The sequence below is a fragment of the Stylophora pistillata genome, chromosome 14 (assembly GCF_964205215.1).
Source record: "Stylophora pistillata chromosome 14, jaStyPist1.2, whole genome shotgun sequence".
Taxonomy (NCBI): domain Eukaryota; kingdom Metazoa; phylum Cnidaria; class Anthozoa; order Scleractinia; family Pocilloporidae; genus Stylophora; species Stylophora pistillata.
The window spans coordinates 3,419,760-3,435,238 of NC_142532.1; the positions used below are offsets into that span (position 1 = coordinate 3,419,760).

The window sequence follows — 15,479 nt, forward strand, 5'->3', positions numbered from 1 at the left end:
GAAACGAATACTAGGATGCCTGGCGTTGATATAATCAAAGAACACGAGCGCGTCCTCCTCGCTATTGAAAAAACAAAAGGTGTCATCAACATAGCGTCTGTAGAACAGAACTTCAGAGAATGAATAGTTATCTAGCCAGTTTTTTTCATGATGTCCCATAAAGAGGTTTGCAAGTACTGGAGCAAGTGGGGACCCCATGGCAACCCCATCTATTTGATCATAAAACACACCCTTAAACAAGAAACCAGTCTCAGCTGTTGCGAAGGTAAAAAGAGTTTTTGTTTCTTTCCTTTTAATTATGTTGTTCCTTGGTCTTTTAATTTATTTTTATTATTATTGTATTTATTTATTAATATTTTGATCTAGTCAAGCGCGCGCTATTTACATTTTTCGCGTTTTTACATTCAAATGTAACGTAAGCCCTGACACGTAGTTTGTAACGTACCTTAATTTAAATTTAAATGTACAACAGTTAAATGCTCATTTGCTACTGAAGATGACATGAGAATGTCGAAACATGTCTTGTAAATTTAAATTCAAAGTTTTTTGTTTCTTTTTTGAAAGATCATGTTGTATGTACTTAGAATGTTTAGGCGAAAAATTTCTCAATAATACCTCCTTCGGGTGATCTAACCACAGTAGCTGGACTTGATGGACCTTCGTCTACTCTATTAAACGCTTTAATTTCTATCACGTAAAGTATCCCTTGCTTGAGGTTTTGCAGTTCTGTTGAGAGACTTGGTGAGTACACAATCATGGTCTGTGAATCTCCACCTTTTTGTGGAACATACTTGATGTTGTAACCTAGGATAATACCATGGCGATGCTCTAAAGGAAGTGGCTCCCATGAGACCACTAGTCTCTCGGCAGATTTGTTGACGAAGGCCTTCACATTCAGTGGTGAGGAGGTTGGCACTGGGAAAAAGTTAAAGAGAAGAGAGATATGAAATTATTAAAAAAGATAATACTCAAAAAAATTGTCACAATCTGGTGTCTTTGATTTGGCTTGGGTACGGTTTCGACGAGCCTACCTTGTAACATGACCCCATATTTTCCACATCTGATGAAAGCAACGGCGGTTGGCAGCGAGATGTGAAAATAAGTATGGCCATTTGAGAAAGTATTCCAATTTATTTTAATTTATGCCACAACGGACTTCTTTTAGTTTCCGGATCTCAATTTTACGGCCAGGCAATTGATAGAGTTCATGACACTTTTCTGAGTATGTAAATGTTCTACCCTTTGTTGTGGTTAAGTGCGCTTTTTCTGGTTAGAATCCTCGTGTGCAATAGATCTGATTACCACAATACCAAAACGTGCCCAGTTTGGAACAACTAGCTTGGGTTTACAACTTACCACCTTCGGCTGTTCTTACAATTACTTCATGGCTTTCCTTTCCTTCTCCCTCAAGAGTGAGTGGAGTAGCAGTTATGGCGTATAGAGTGTACGGCCTTAGGTTTATAAGCTCGTACTCAGTCGTCCCTGATGTAACGCTAACAATGTGTCTCTCTACTGAACCAATCATACGATACGAGATGTCGACTGCGCAAAAAATACCGTGAATTAATTGTTCGGGATGATTCCAAAACACCGCTAGAGAAGTTGAGCTAGTGTTTTGTGCTGTTACTTGGAGCGACTGGATGTAAACTGCAAGAAATGTGAATAACTAGTGACAATACGGACATTGCAAGCTTGGGAAAATGTAAGCGTAACTGTTCTATGAAACGGTAAAAATGTATGTAGACTGAATTACTCAGATCCGGATTGCAACCAGCATGTAAGTTAGGTAATATTATTGTTGTACCTCAGAGAAAACCGTCCTTGAAAAGCTTTCTTCTCAACATTTAAAATACTTATTATACAGTTCCAGTCACAGCAATTTTGAAATAGCACATTGTTATAACAATTGATCACAGCGAAGTTTTTTGGAAGCTTTCTATAAACAGTTTTAAACCGACGACAGCTCAAAACTAAATTTGGCCCATAATCTCATGTTAGGTAGACCTTAATGTAAAACAAAACACTGCAGAGTTCATTTGCTAAATATCGATTAGTTTTGGAGAAAATCGATAATGACTGAATTTAATGAAAACGCCGCTTTATCAATGCGAAATTAAGGGCGATTCACGGCGCCTCAGGTTACAAAATAAAACACTGTAGGGCAATAAAATCAAGCACTTATTGTAGAACGATGTGAAAAGACACCGTGAAAACAATTTTTAGCAATTCTCGACAATTTACTTTTATAATCTAATTTAATTTGATCGACCCATTTTTATCGAGAAGAAAACTTATCTAAAATTAGCCTATTATTTTAGCTTGTGGTACTGCATATAATTTTTCGAAAACCCAGCGTTTAAAAGTCAAAGAGTTGTTCTTTTAGACTCTTAAAGGATTTTTTGGGGAAATGATTCGGAACGAAGGAATTAATTTTTAAAGTTGGATAAATTGCGCTGTCGTTTCAACTTGTCCTTCGCGTGACATGACACTTCAACGCACATTACACTTGGCAGAAGTCAAGCAAAATATCATTTTAAGTCCCTCCATTAACGTGTCCTACCAGAAATAGTTGATGAAGGAGCATCTATGTCATTGGAGGATCATGGCTCTGTGCTACCGATGGGATGGGCTCTTAAGTAAGCAGGATAACAAAGAAAGGGTCTCACTGTGGCGCAGAAAAAGTATCTGACTGGAGTCTTTCAAGTTGGAGAACACACTGGAAAAAAAGCAGGTCCAACGAGCGTCTCAAAGGTAATGCGTAAAGTAAAGCATAGTAACGGCTTCAATATCTTCGACAAGAGCTACTATCTGACCATAAACGGGCTGAATCATTTGAAAAAAAAAAGCTAGGTGATGACAGTTTTGAAAAAGATCCAGAGGCTAGATCTTGTTTTCCGAGTGGTTCATTGACTTGAAGAAAGATGGTTTATGTGAATTATCACCGTAGAGTACAGCTGAGGGTATGAAATGTAAAAATTGATATTGAAACTAAAAAGAATCGTTGGTTTGAAATGGTTAGCAGCAGCATTATATCAAGGGTTCATGATTTTCCAGCCATAGAAGTCCGTACATGTGAACTTCCTCTCTCAATTCCAGAAATAAAAATTGGTCGCGCAGCCGTTAAGCGGTTTTCTTGCAGCATTATCGTAAATACATGTTCGGCGAAACCAACTTACTGAGAACGCCCAACTCCGTCCGCAAGGAAAATGTAAGTTGTTATTATACTCTGAAAATGTGAAAGCCTTAATACGCTGGTAAAGAAGGTCAAATGAGCCTTTAATTTCATGATCAAAAGATTTGATTCTTTCCCGAAATTGTCACGAATTTAAGACATGTTTCCAATGTGTCAATTTTTAATAGACGGCTCGTTACATTGTTTTCCTTTGGTTTGTTTCTTGGTTCGAAACTGATTTTGGAGGATAGGCAAACGAAAATCACTTTTAAATCTGATCTCTGATCTTAAATTCAGAGATAAGGTCGGGAAATCTTCACACCAAAACATCTCAAGTTCGGTCTTCACGCTGGCGTGTGAACAAACATGACAGCTGCGTTGTCTTTAAATTATATTGTAGTATGATTGAAATTTGTATCAAACAAAGTGACAGCAGAAATAAAATCTGTCATTGATTTTAAAACATGTTACTTAAGTTTTAACGTCAATCCCACTTTTGATTGAAGCTATCTTTGAAACAATTGTATTTCTGTGTGTTACTTCATAAATTGGAAGGTTGGTTAAAAACAGGGCATTTTATCCAACTTTAAAATCCAATTTCTTCGCGTTAAATCATTTCTCCAAAAAATCCTTTGGACATGTAAAGGAACGATTTTTCGGCTTTCGAAATCCAGATTTTTCGATGTATTTCAATTAGTACCCCATACTTAAATTAAAAGAAATTTTTTAGTAAGTTTTCATCTTAATAAAAGAGGGTTCGTGGAATGTAATTATATTTTCAAAGTAAATGGAAAAGAATTGCTCAAATTCCTTTTCACACATATTTTGGCATCGTTCTACAAGATTCAATGGATTTCATTTCTCTAGAGTGTGTTATTTCGTTAAGCGAAGCCTTCTTTTTCGCGCTAAATTGTAACCTGAGCTCAAATTATGGCAAAATCTCGGGATTCGGTTATTATCGATTTTCTCGAAAACTAATCGATATTTAGCCAAACAAATGATGCAGCGTTTTCTTTTACATTAAGGTCTACCTAACCTGAGAATATGGGCCAAATTGAACTTTGAGCTGTTGCCACGAAATGTTTGACCGATGGTAACAGCTGCTCTTAAATATTGTATTTCCAAATCAAGTCATGTCTGAACTAAAACTTATTTTTCAGTGATTCCCATTCTCGCCCTCGTATTAAACCTTCTTTACTCGAAAACGTCAGATTTCTCTTGATTTCAACAATTACAACATCACTAGCTTTATTTAAAACGCGACAGATCTTTTGTAAGCTGCAAAAAAAAAAGATACTCAATGTAGGTTGATCACTGTTATGGTGTGGAGCCTACTTTTTAAAATCAATTTGTGGCCCCGTCAAACCACGAAAATGGTGAAGAAAAAGTAGGAGAGGCGACAGACTTACCGTCATTAGCTGTCAAGTTGGAAAGTAATTTTATGGGTCGACTACCCAGCATACTTTGTGACACGAGGCTTGTCTGGAGTGGTTCTGTTTCTTTGTACCCAGTTCTTTTAAATCTGACAGTAAACCTCACGGCCACGTTGGTGACGTTCCTGCAACAATTGCATCACAAAACGGATTATCTCGGGATTATGCGAATAGGGATGACATGGTTCTTGTTCTCTTCTTCGTTAGAGAAAAAAAAAAACAGAAAATTGGCAGGATTGGAACAAATTTTAGAGAATTGCTTAGAATGAACTGCAACGAAGTGAACATACCAAAGTTTAAAAAAAATACTCATGAAAAAATGAAGGCTAAAGGAATAAAAACTCTGGTATTAATCGAGTGTGCAACATGAGCGCAAAGCATATGCATGCACCCGATTGCCAAAGCGTTGACAACTAAAAAGCGCCGGCAATGAACAACGAGACTGAAGTACTTATGGGTATGCATGCACGTAATAGCCATAACTTATTGTTTGAGGTCAATCCCAGAAGGTATTTGCGATTTTCTAAAAGAAAACTATTACTATAAAAACAGATTTTTCTGTGTATAACGAGAAACGAAAGACCGCTGCTCATTAGCCCGTTGAGTCTCTCCGTTCATAAATCATGCGTAGGTGTCAACGTTTTCCCTGTCAAGTATATCTGTTGTAGAGTTACCAACTATTCAAGGTAGCTAGTGGTGGAAATTTACCGAGTCTCTGAGTTAAATGGTTGTATTAGTTTGTACTAGAACAGTGATGCAATATTTAGGTTTAGCCAAGCCTAAAGCGGAGCTCGCATTTTTTTTTTCCTGCACGTCTCAAGCGCACAACGCCCTGCCCCGTCCAGGAATAGAACCAGTATCTTTCGACTTGGAGCCCAGTGCACTGACCACTGGACTACTGGACAAAGCCGTGGCGTTGGCGTGCCCGCGGTACAGTTGACCGCGTATGCTAAAAGTAGCACCTTGTAGGACGCCTGTACGGTCATAAGTTCAAACTTTTTTGGCTTGATGGATTACTACTACCATTTTGTATAATTATGGAGCTACGCTCTGCGAGCTCCGCTAATATTACACGAAAAGATGATTTTAGCTCATTTATTCCAGAAACGATCATGATATTTTCGGGCTCAAACCCCGTGCACGTCTCTCGGAGGTGAAAAGGAAAGGCTATTCGAAATTTGAGTAGCCAATTAGAACGCGCTTTCAACGTCATCCAATTTTTTAGTAAAAACTTATATAACACAATGATATTGATCGGCGCTTTCTTTATTGAATGCGGATAGATCTCCCTGAAGGCAGAATGATGCCAGAATAACCAGAGAGAGGTATGAAAATTGCTGTTTGGAAATCTGTAAAAGACCAGAGGGTGAGGAGAAACATCTGTTAAAATAGCTTCGAGTAGGATAGTTGGATAATTAATCTCTGTGATGCTTGGCTTATATGAGATGAGACGTTGCACGTGTGGAGTTATCACACTAAACAGAGAGCTTTAGTTAATATTCCCTGAACTATCTATGGTAATAACGATGTATGTGGTAGGAAAAGTGACTCTTTGGAAAGGGAGAGTCATTACCAATATGTAAAGTTATCCACTGATAGCAAAGAATGATCCTGATAAAGGCTCATGACCTACGAAGAAAGAAAACATGGAGGTTGTCAACACCGAACTTTCTTTCAATCCTCAGCAATCTCGTTCCAAATCGCATAAATTCCGTTGATTATACTCAAGGTTACTTCGTTTCTAAGTGTACTCTATGTAAGTTACAAATCCTTACAATGTGTCGTGTCTTGCTGGCTAAAACAAATTCACGTTACCTGAGTCTGAATCCAAGTTGATGTGTTCTTGAAAATCTCAGAAGTAACATTCTCATACTCAGGGTTGAATTTTTCATCAGTCAATTCCAAACTCGCATTGACGTGAAGATTAGCTCTGCCTGAAATAAGATCACAGAATAGCATCAGAAAATCAGAAAACAATCATTTTGGGCGGAATGCACTTTGTACGTGAGCAGCAGTGTAACACAAATTTCGATAAAAAGCCATTTTACGTCAAGATTGGATCAGTTATTCCTTTTTTTTTTACAGTCTGTGATTGGTCTAGACCAATCCGTAGCACAACCAATCGTGGCTTCGACAGTCACGTTTTCCAACGCATCAAGCAGTTTGCTTATTTTTACTTAGATTTTTCAACAGAGACCCCTTGTCATATTTTCCTTCGTTTTGATCGACCGTTATTACTTTTGGTTTGGTTTTACAACACTCAAATAGGACACGCTCTGGCGTCAAAAACACTTTTTTTTACTCCTTCTTTGATACGAGAGGGACTGAACTTCGACTTGTCAGCTTTTCAAAACTGGCTCCCCCCCGTCGTTCTATCTACTACACTAATAGACTTTTGCCTCTTTAAAACAGGGAAACGTAGTTTATGAGGTCACCCCTACCTTTGTAATAACTGAATAACTCCTCCACCTCCGACACGGAAAGCAACTTTAACCAAACAATGACGTCATCAAAAGACGCTGTCGGTAAAGTGTTAGAGCCTATTGTAAGGTCAAGGTTCGTTATTTTAGGAGAGGAGCGAACCTCACACGCATTCTGCAACAAATCAGTGATTGGTTTCCCATTACGATACACAGTCATACTCTCAGATAGGGTACCATTCACTTCTTTCCATGTGAATACCCAGTGAGTCCAGACTCCTTGAGGAGCTCGAAACCTTACAAAGCATCGTCCGTTTGCGACTGTCACTCGGAAAGTCAGTTCCTCTTTGCTGCTGTCCATCTGAAAGAGATGTATCCCTCTTCCATTCGACACTTCTTCTCCCGAAGCCAGGAAAGTTTGGGAGGCAGGGGGAACTTTGCTATGGTACAGGAGCCACAGAGCTAAAGTTACTTGCGCGCTCATTAATGGATTGGCGAGATATAATTTTTCTGAGTCATCGTGCAGTCTTACTGGCCCCACTCCTCCAGCGGTGGATACAGCTCGGCCTCGCACACCGGCTGTTGATTGTAAAAGGTCGCTCCTTTGACCCCAAGTTGTTCCCCGAAGGTCTTTAATATCTTTTAAGTTGTCAAAAGTCCATACATACTCGGCCTGTGATAGCAACTCGTCAGTCTTGAAAACGTCATATTCAGATCCTGTTTTGATAATAGCAAAGACAGACTCCTTAGTAGTGTAGTACGTTACTTTTGTTTTCATAGGAACAACGGATTTCGTCCTCGCCCCTGGACACGGAAAAATACTACGCCCGATGTATAGTATGTTGAATCATCGAATAAGGTGTATGTATTTATAAAAACTGATAAAGAGTTATAAATGGTGACATTTTCGTCGACCACAAGATCAATTAAGTTAAATTGAATGATTCGATACCTTAATAGCAGCATAGGCTGAGTTGCTAAGGTCTACAGTGTCATTAAAATTGAGATCGGACGTCAACATTATCAGGCGCCTCTGGCAGCCGCTTTAGTCCATGTAACGACCTCACCTTTTCCCTCCACACATCCCACCCCAGGGGAGGAAATCTACCACGCAGTAATCTAGTGTGTGAGAAATTAACGTCTCCTACCCCTAACCCTGTAGGAGACGAGACCTCCATTTTATTCGTCCTTATCCGAGAAGACTATAATATCTATCCATTTCATTGATGTTATAGAAAGGTAGCAAATTCTCCTCAGTTATTTTAAGACCATGAGTATTGGTCCGGCCGGAACTCGAACCCTCGACTTCCCGCACAACACAATCCGGCGCTCTAACCAATTGAGCTAACCAAGAGGCGGTCATTCTCAGTGATGTACAGATTGATGTTTGTGGATGATTAATGACGTTGAACCTGAATTTAAAACAGCCGTCGCTAGAGAGCATTAAGAGAAGATCAATATTCATCACCTTACGGTCGGTGATACAAGATTAAGACAAGTCAATTTGCCCCATAGAAATATCAATTATTATTAACAAATGGTAAACACCACAGCGTACACTATTGAGTTATGGATGCACGCGGGAGGTTGCTAAGCACGAAAGAAGCGTAAGAGTCGCTCGAGGCGATAGCCGAGAGCGACTCTAGCTTCTTGAGTGCTTAGCAAACCTCTCAAGTGCATCCATAACTCAATAGTGTACGCTGTGGTGTTTACCATTTGTTTTATAACATAACATTGATACATTGTAGCTAAAGAGTTCCCTTTTATTTAACAAATCTTACGTGACCAGAAAAAAGAAGCGCGCGCGGAAAAATAGTCTTTGCATTTGCTCACGTCAGCAGCGTACACCCATGGGCAAATGGTGGACGCTAAATTGACCAATCAGAGCGCGCGCTTTACTTTGGTTATGTTATAATTATTATTAATAATATTATTATTATTATTATTATTATTATTATTATTATCGCTATCTTAACTACGAAACCAGGGAAGGCCTAGGCTACGATTCAAGGACACCAAGAAAAGAAACCTGGGGCGGAATAACATCGCAAGAGGTACCTAGAAGCAGCCAACAAAGGATTGAACAATATGGAGGGGCATGACTAGGGCCTGAACTCTTCAAGAAACAGTCATTGTCGAATAAACAGATCTAGACTGCATAGTAACGACGAGCGACGACGGTAATAATGATTGTGGTAAATTTTGTAAAGGTGAATATGGTGGTGGCTGTGATTATTAGGAGGAGAAATTACTCCAGTATTTTGAGTGAAGTGAATAAATTATATTTACCGCCACATTCATAGAACTCCACTCTCATGCATATATGTTTCTTCCAAGTCTTTGGTATGACCCGGATGTAGCGCGTGAAGATGACTGGATTGACTGTGTTGTACACAATAGTGTTCCGATCCCGGTTGGCGTTGAAAATCTGTCAGAAAATGCAATTACTTTAACTGCCAGTGTCAATGAAATCGCAAAGCAAGTTTAGGGACATTTAAAGTGCCTATGAAGTAAACAATTTTTTTGCATAATTTTGTAGCTTATTATGTCCTTATTAAGGAATGACAAAAGAAATTTCAAGAAAAGAAATTTAAATCGGCTTTTTGGTGGCTCGAAGTCCCTAAATTAGACGTTATCGGTGTCTCCGGAAACTGGAAACGAGTTTGGCTCTGATGACGTAGTTGGTGGTTCTGGCGCTTTGTTTGAGGGTTTCTTTGTCGTCTTCAGAACCACCAACTACGTCACTTCCTTTGTAAGATGAGATTTGACCGCGCGCAAAAAGGATCCATTTCAGATTGCAAAATCCAAACTTTGAGGTTCAAAAAATAATACAAGGAAGTTCTTTTGGTCGGTCAAAATCGCTTAGCTGTGTGCATCAAGACATAAGCAAACAAACAGGGCAAAAAAAAATTTTACTTCATAGGCACTCTAAAAGATGTCACAAAAACTGTTTTGAAGACGTTATTTCCGTATGATTAATCGTTATCAGGGGGGTAAAGAGGTCGATCGTGGGGATACGGCGTGTGGTTCGAACGATTCGAAGTATGAAATAACAAAAATTTGGCGGCGGGATTCCCGTTCTCAGAATGAGCAGAGTCATGTGACCTCACTTCGAGTTTTGCTAGTGCGGCCAGGAAATGTGAAAGAGTTGTACAACACGCGAACTGAGCTTACTGTGCAGTTCTCCTACTCGTTGCCATGGCCATCATAAAGTCTATTTTGACTAAACATGTATCTCGGCCATGTTTTTTTCGGCCTTTTTTGTTTTTGCTATTCCTTGATCTCAACTGAATCTTCAGCCATGAAAACGCTGGAAAAATAGACAGGGTAATTTTCAGTCATAATGATCTGACGAAGGTATGCGTGACTCGACGATTTCCCTCTCTCTTTCTCTCACATTGCATCAGTCGGGCTCACCTCAGTTGTGCCGCACTTCTTATATTCTTCGAAGTTTGTTCCTTCCATGCTGTGGGACAAGGAATAACTCGTAACCCATTGATCGTAGTGTTTCCTTCCCTGAGTAGCCACTTTGGATACTGATGTTTTGACCAAAAAATCGATTTGCAGCCACTGGTTGACATCATTGCTACCTGCCGCCCACGCACTCGCGTCAGCAACATAATTTAGCCGCGCGTTGTGAGCACCGTGATAATCGTTAGTAGGCTGCCAATGAGATGAGACCGTGATCTGCGAGTCAAGTATAGTTTTACTTTCCATGCCTAGGGGTCGACAACCGGCATCTGCAAACGACCAGGACAATGTAAATTAATCTGTGTGCATTTTATTAATCATTGTAAAGAATGGATCGTGATATAGAACTTAGTTCAATTTTTCCGAGACACCAATACCGCATTATCTTCGATCATTTTATCAGGTAGAGTCGTGACGTGACAGAGCCCAGTTCATTTTTTCCAGAGAAAAATCTTTTGAAAAGGAAACGTGCAAGATGAATAAGAATTGCAAGGGTATGGCAACAACCCAAATGAAAAAGGTGATGCACGATGCTATAATGCCATCCTGTGAAGGAAGGTAGTATTTCTAATTATTCTATGTCTCCTCGGATAAGCGTTTATGATAAATCACGACTTGTCAAGGGACATTTAGATATTTTTTTTTATACAGTAAAATGCGACCGGGGTGTGTTATTTGGTCTTGTGTATGGTCTGGCGGTGACCATTTACCTGATCAGAACCATTACCATTAGTAATATTATACATTTTGAGTGCTGTAGCAGTGACTTCAGATATAAATATATAGATATATTCACCTTCATTTGTGAAGCTTTCAAGTCGGCTGTTTGAGTGATAGCATCTTGACTTTTTGATAGTATCATAACGACTTCTATCCCTGGTGAGAGCATTTTCATAATAGCATCGCCACTTGCGCACTGAGTCAGCGGTATGCCTCTCGTATCGAGCAAATAATCGACCTGAACAGCCAACTGCCTTTCGATGTGCCCAGAGTTCTGTGCAGCGCTTGTCTCTAAGTAGTTGTAACTCTAATTTGGAACAGGAATAAAGATAATTTATTTTCCAAAGGAAATTGAAGGTAACTGTCATATATGGCACATAATATAACTTAAATTAATGAAGTATATTTAGTGTGAGACAAGAAATCTGTGTTGCTCTTAGATTTTCTGTTTAGGCGATTTAAAATTGCTCTGAATAAAGGCTGATAGTTTCGAAAGAAACTGTTTGGGGCTGCGTCGGTGGGGGTAACGAAATAATTTGGATATATGAACAAAGTTGAAATGGTAAATTGGCCACCGTAACGATTACAAAAGCTGACGTTTCGAGCGTTAGCCCTTCGTCGGAGCGAAGAGAGGAATTGTGGGTTGTGCGTGCTTTTAAAGGTGGAAAATGGAGCTACGTTATTGGTGGGAACATGGCAACGAGAAAAACAAGAATAAATTGTTTTTCTCGTTGCCATGTTCCCACCAATAACGTAGCTCCATTTTCCACCTTGAAAAGCAAGCACAACCCACAGTTCCTCTATTCGCTCCGACGAAGGGCTGACGCTCGAAACGTCAGCTTTTGTAATCGTTACGGTGGCCAATTTACCATTTCAACTTTGTTGATATATCCAAATTATTAAAATTGCTCTCCTCTTTTCTTTAAAAACTCTAGAAGAGAATTCTGCCAAAAAAATGTCTCATTATCTAATGTATTAATCTTCTAAATAATTTATATCTATTGTATTGTAAACTTGAATTCCCGAAAAATATCACACTTTAGACTCTGTTGCCATTGAATAGACCCGATAATCTGTACTCAATACCATTCGGATATTAGGTTGCGTATTTTACAATGCATAATGCAAGTTGGCGCTAGAGGAGGAGGGTAGAAGCAAATCTTACAATATATAGTTGAAAAAGCTTTGGAATTATTCTTTTAGGTCTTTGTAATTATAAAAGTATTTGTGACCACCGCATCGTTCCAACGGTGATCAGGGCTCAGTTGTTCAAAGGGCGGATAACGCTAGCCGACAGATAACTCTCGATCCAGCGGATAAGAGTTAACCAAACGTACTGCGCTATCCACCTAATTAACAATTATTCCACGAGCGCTAGCTGGATATGAGATTGATTAATAGCCAACGAGGCGCGTAGCGCCTCGTTGGCTATAATCATCTCATATCCAACAAGAGCGAGGGGAATAATTGTTTTATTAAAAAAAAAAACACGCCCCCAAGAAATTAGACAAATCTTCTCGACTTTATTTTGTAAGAAGAAACCGGATGTTACAATGTACAGATATTAGATTATGGTCTATGGGCTCAGATACCACAATTGCTAAGCCAATAAGAAGTCTTGAATTGCATTATCCAATGATCCAGTTTTTAATAATATTGGTTATCCAATGGAAAACGCTGTTAATCCTTCGAAAAACTGGGGCCAGGAGGTTTAGTGACAAAATATGAAAAAGAATCTAAGAATAGCCCTTTTCAGATCACAGTTACCGGCGCCATATTGGATGTGTAACCGCGCAAACATGATAGCGAGGTTAGTGTTGAGTCGCGTTGCGAGTTCTAGTGAGAGTTTAGTGAAATGTGGTGGTGCTCTGTCCTTTTCATCGAGATATTTCGACAATAAACGATACTTTCCCTACGCAGGATATTCCTCCTTCTTCTTCGAAAAGAAGAGGAAGACACTGTGCCGCTTTTTGGTTGTGCTAATAGCTATTATGACACAACAGGCAATCCAACAGGTCTGCATTTCTTCTCGTTTCCGAATGACTTCCAGCAGTGAATCAGATGGTGCAATCTCCTGAATCGCCAGCATGCAAAGGACGGATTCTTCATCACAAAATCAACTTCTTTGTGCTCAGAACATTTCAAAAAAGAAGACATGCGAAAAAACGTGGGCAGGTCGCTGGAAATTGGTGAAAGGTTTATAATGTTTGTACGGTTGTTTTGTTGCTTGGATACCAAAAGAAAATGGAGCTTTGATTTTCGGTATTGTAGTGTTTATGCTGGGATTTTTTTCTCCTTAGTAAAAAGGTGACATTTATATTTCTTTGTGCACTGTGGTCTTATACGATATCTGTGAACTGAATGTAAAATTATAAAATTATAATGTAAAATTAAAATGTAAAATTAAAAATTTAATAAAATCATGAGTTTATTATTATATATATGGGCAGAACCATCTCGATTAAACTAGTCAGTACCGAAAAAAACACGGAAAATGCCTGCTTAAAGGGTCCCAGTAGCAACTGTGACAACTCAAGAAGAGTCATTTGAAGTTGAACAGGAATTATTTCCCCAAGAAGTTGAAGCAGCTGTGTCAACTGTCAATGCTGCTTCATCTTCACCAGCCCTGCAGTAATCAGATGTTCTTAAGCTGCAACGGGAAATAGAGCCACTGCAAGTACAATTAGCTGACTTGAAAGAAAAACTAAGTGAAGTTGAAAATGAGGGGGGATATTTATTGGCGTGCCAATTTTCAATTGACAAAATTAAAGATGAGTCTGCGGTTCTATTTTATACTGGATTCCCAAACTATGGAGCACTCATAAGCTTCTATAATTTTATTGACCCAGTGCTGGCAAAGATGCAGTACTGGAAAGGAGAGAAATTGTCGAAAGAGAGTCAGCCATACCAAACAGATGATAACAGAAGTAAGCCGGGGCCTTCAAGAAATTGTCATTCTTGGATGAATTTTTGCTCATACTTATGAGACTAAAGGCTGAGTTATTTGTACAAGATCTTGCTGATAGATTTGGGATCAGCAAGAGCCTGGTGTCCAGAATCTGCATTACATGGATTAATCTTAACCATGTGGAACTGAAGGAACCTTTCCCATTTCCAGCACAAGAACTTGTTCACAAAAATATACTGCAAGAGTTTGCTCAATATGCAACAACTAGGATTATTTTAGACTGTACAGAACTGTTTATTTTTTCTCCTGTGAATAATAATGTTAATTATTGTCAATAGGCTCTTCGAAATGTTATGTTTGAAGAATAGAATTTTGAAGCTCCTTCCCATAAAGACATAGTTTAACTCGCGTTTTATTGTCATGCCAATTACTTCCCTTATTTACACAATGTACAATGGTACCTTATCTTGATTTTACAAGCCCAACATCATCTTTTTTTCCCTGAGTACTAACAACATTAATATTAATATTTCTTAATGTAAGGAAAGATTACACCTAAATCAATTTGAGCATTAAATTTGAGCTGGTGAAGGTGAAGCAGCATTGACAGTTCACACAGGTGCTTTAACTTCTTGGTGAAATAATTCCTGTTCAACTTCAAATGACTCTCCTTTAGTTGTCACAGTTGCTACCGGGACCCTTTTAGCAGGCATTTTCCATAGTTTTTTCGGTACTGACCAGTTAAATCGAGATGGTTCTGCCCATATATATAATAATTATTTCACATTTTAATTGTACATTACAATTTTATAATTTTACATTCAGTTCACAGATATCGTATAAGACCACAGTACAAAAAGAAATATAAATATCACCATTTTAATAAGGAGAAAAAAATCCCCCCCCCCCCCAAAAACAAAAATCCCAACATAAACACTTCAATACCGAAAATCAAAGCAGGCATTTTCTTTCCGTATCCAAGCAACAAAACAACCGTACAAACATTATAAACCTTTCACCAATTTCCAGCGACCTTCCCACGTTTTTTCGCATGTCTTCTTTTTTGAAATGTTCTGAGCACAAAAAAATTGATTTTGTGATGAAGAATCCGTCCTTTCCATGCTGGCGATTCAGGAGATTGCACCATCTGATTCACTGCTGGAAGTCATTCGGAAACTAGAAGAAATGCAGACCTGTTGGATTGCCTGCTGTGTCATAATAGCTATTAGCGCAACCAAAAAGCGGCACAGTGTCTTCCTCTTCCTTTCGAAGAAGAAGGAGGAATATCCTGCGTAGGGAAAGTATCGTTCATTGTCGAAATATCTCGATGAAAAGGACAGAGCACCACCACATTT

The 15,479-nt window shown here is 38.9% G+C and overlaps 1 protein-coding gene across 1 annotated transcript in view; it reads right to left on the reverse strand.

Annotated features, from left to right (window-relative positions):
* LOC111330238 (uncharacterized) overlaps positions 1–15,479 on the reverse strand; it is a 31,096-nt gene that overhangs the window by 14,312 nt on the left and 1,305 nt on the right. Inside the window, exons 3-11 of the mRNA XM_088745293.1 lie at positions 11,293–11,523; positions 10,443–10,765; positions 9,315–9,453; positions 7,047–7,742; positions 6,421–6,539; positions 6,179–6,234; positions 4,582–4,730; positions 1,357–1,647; positions 616–915 (exon numbers count right to left, since the gene is read on the reverse strand). Coding sequence (XP_088601419.1) covers positions 616–915; positions 1,357–1,647; positions 4,582–4,730; positions 6,179–6,234; positions 6,421–6,539; positions 7,047–7,742; positions 9,315–9,453; positions 10,443–10,765; positions 11,293–11,523 — 2,304 coding nt within the window. The remainder of the gene's footprint in view (positions 1–615; positions 916–1,356; positions 1,648–4,581; positions 4,731–6,178; positions 6,235–6,420; positions 6,540–7,046; positions 7,743–9,314; positions 9,454–10,442; positions 10,766–11,292; positions 11,524–15,479) is intronic.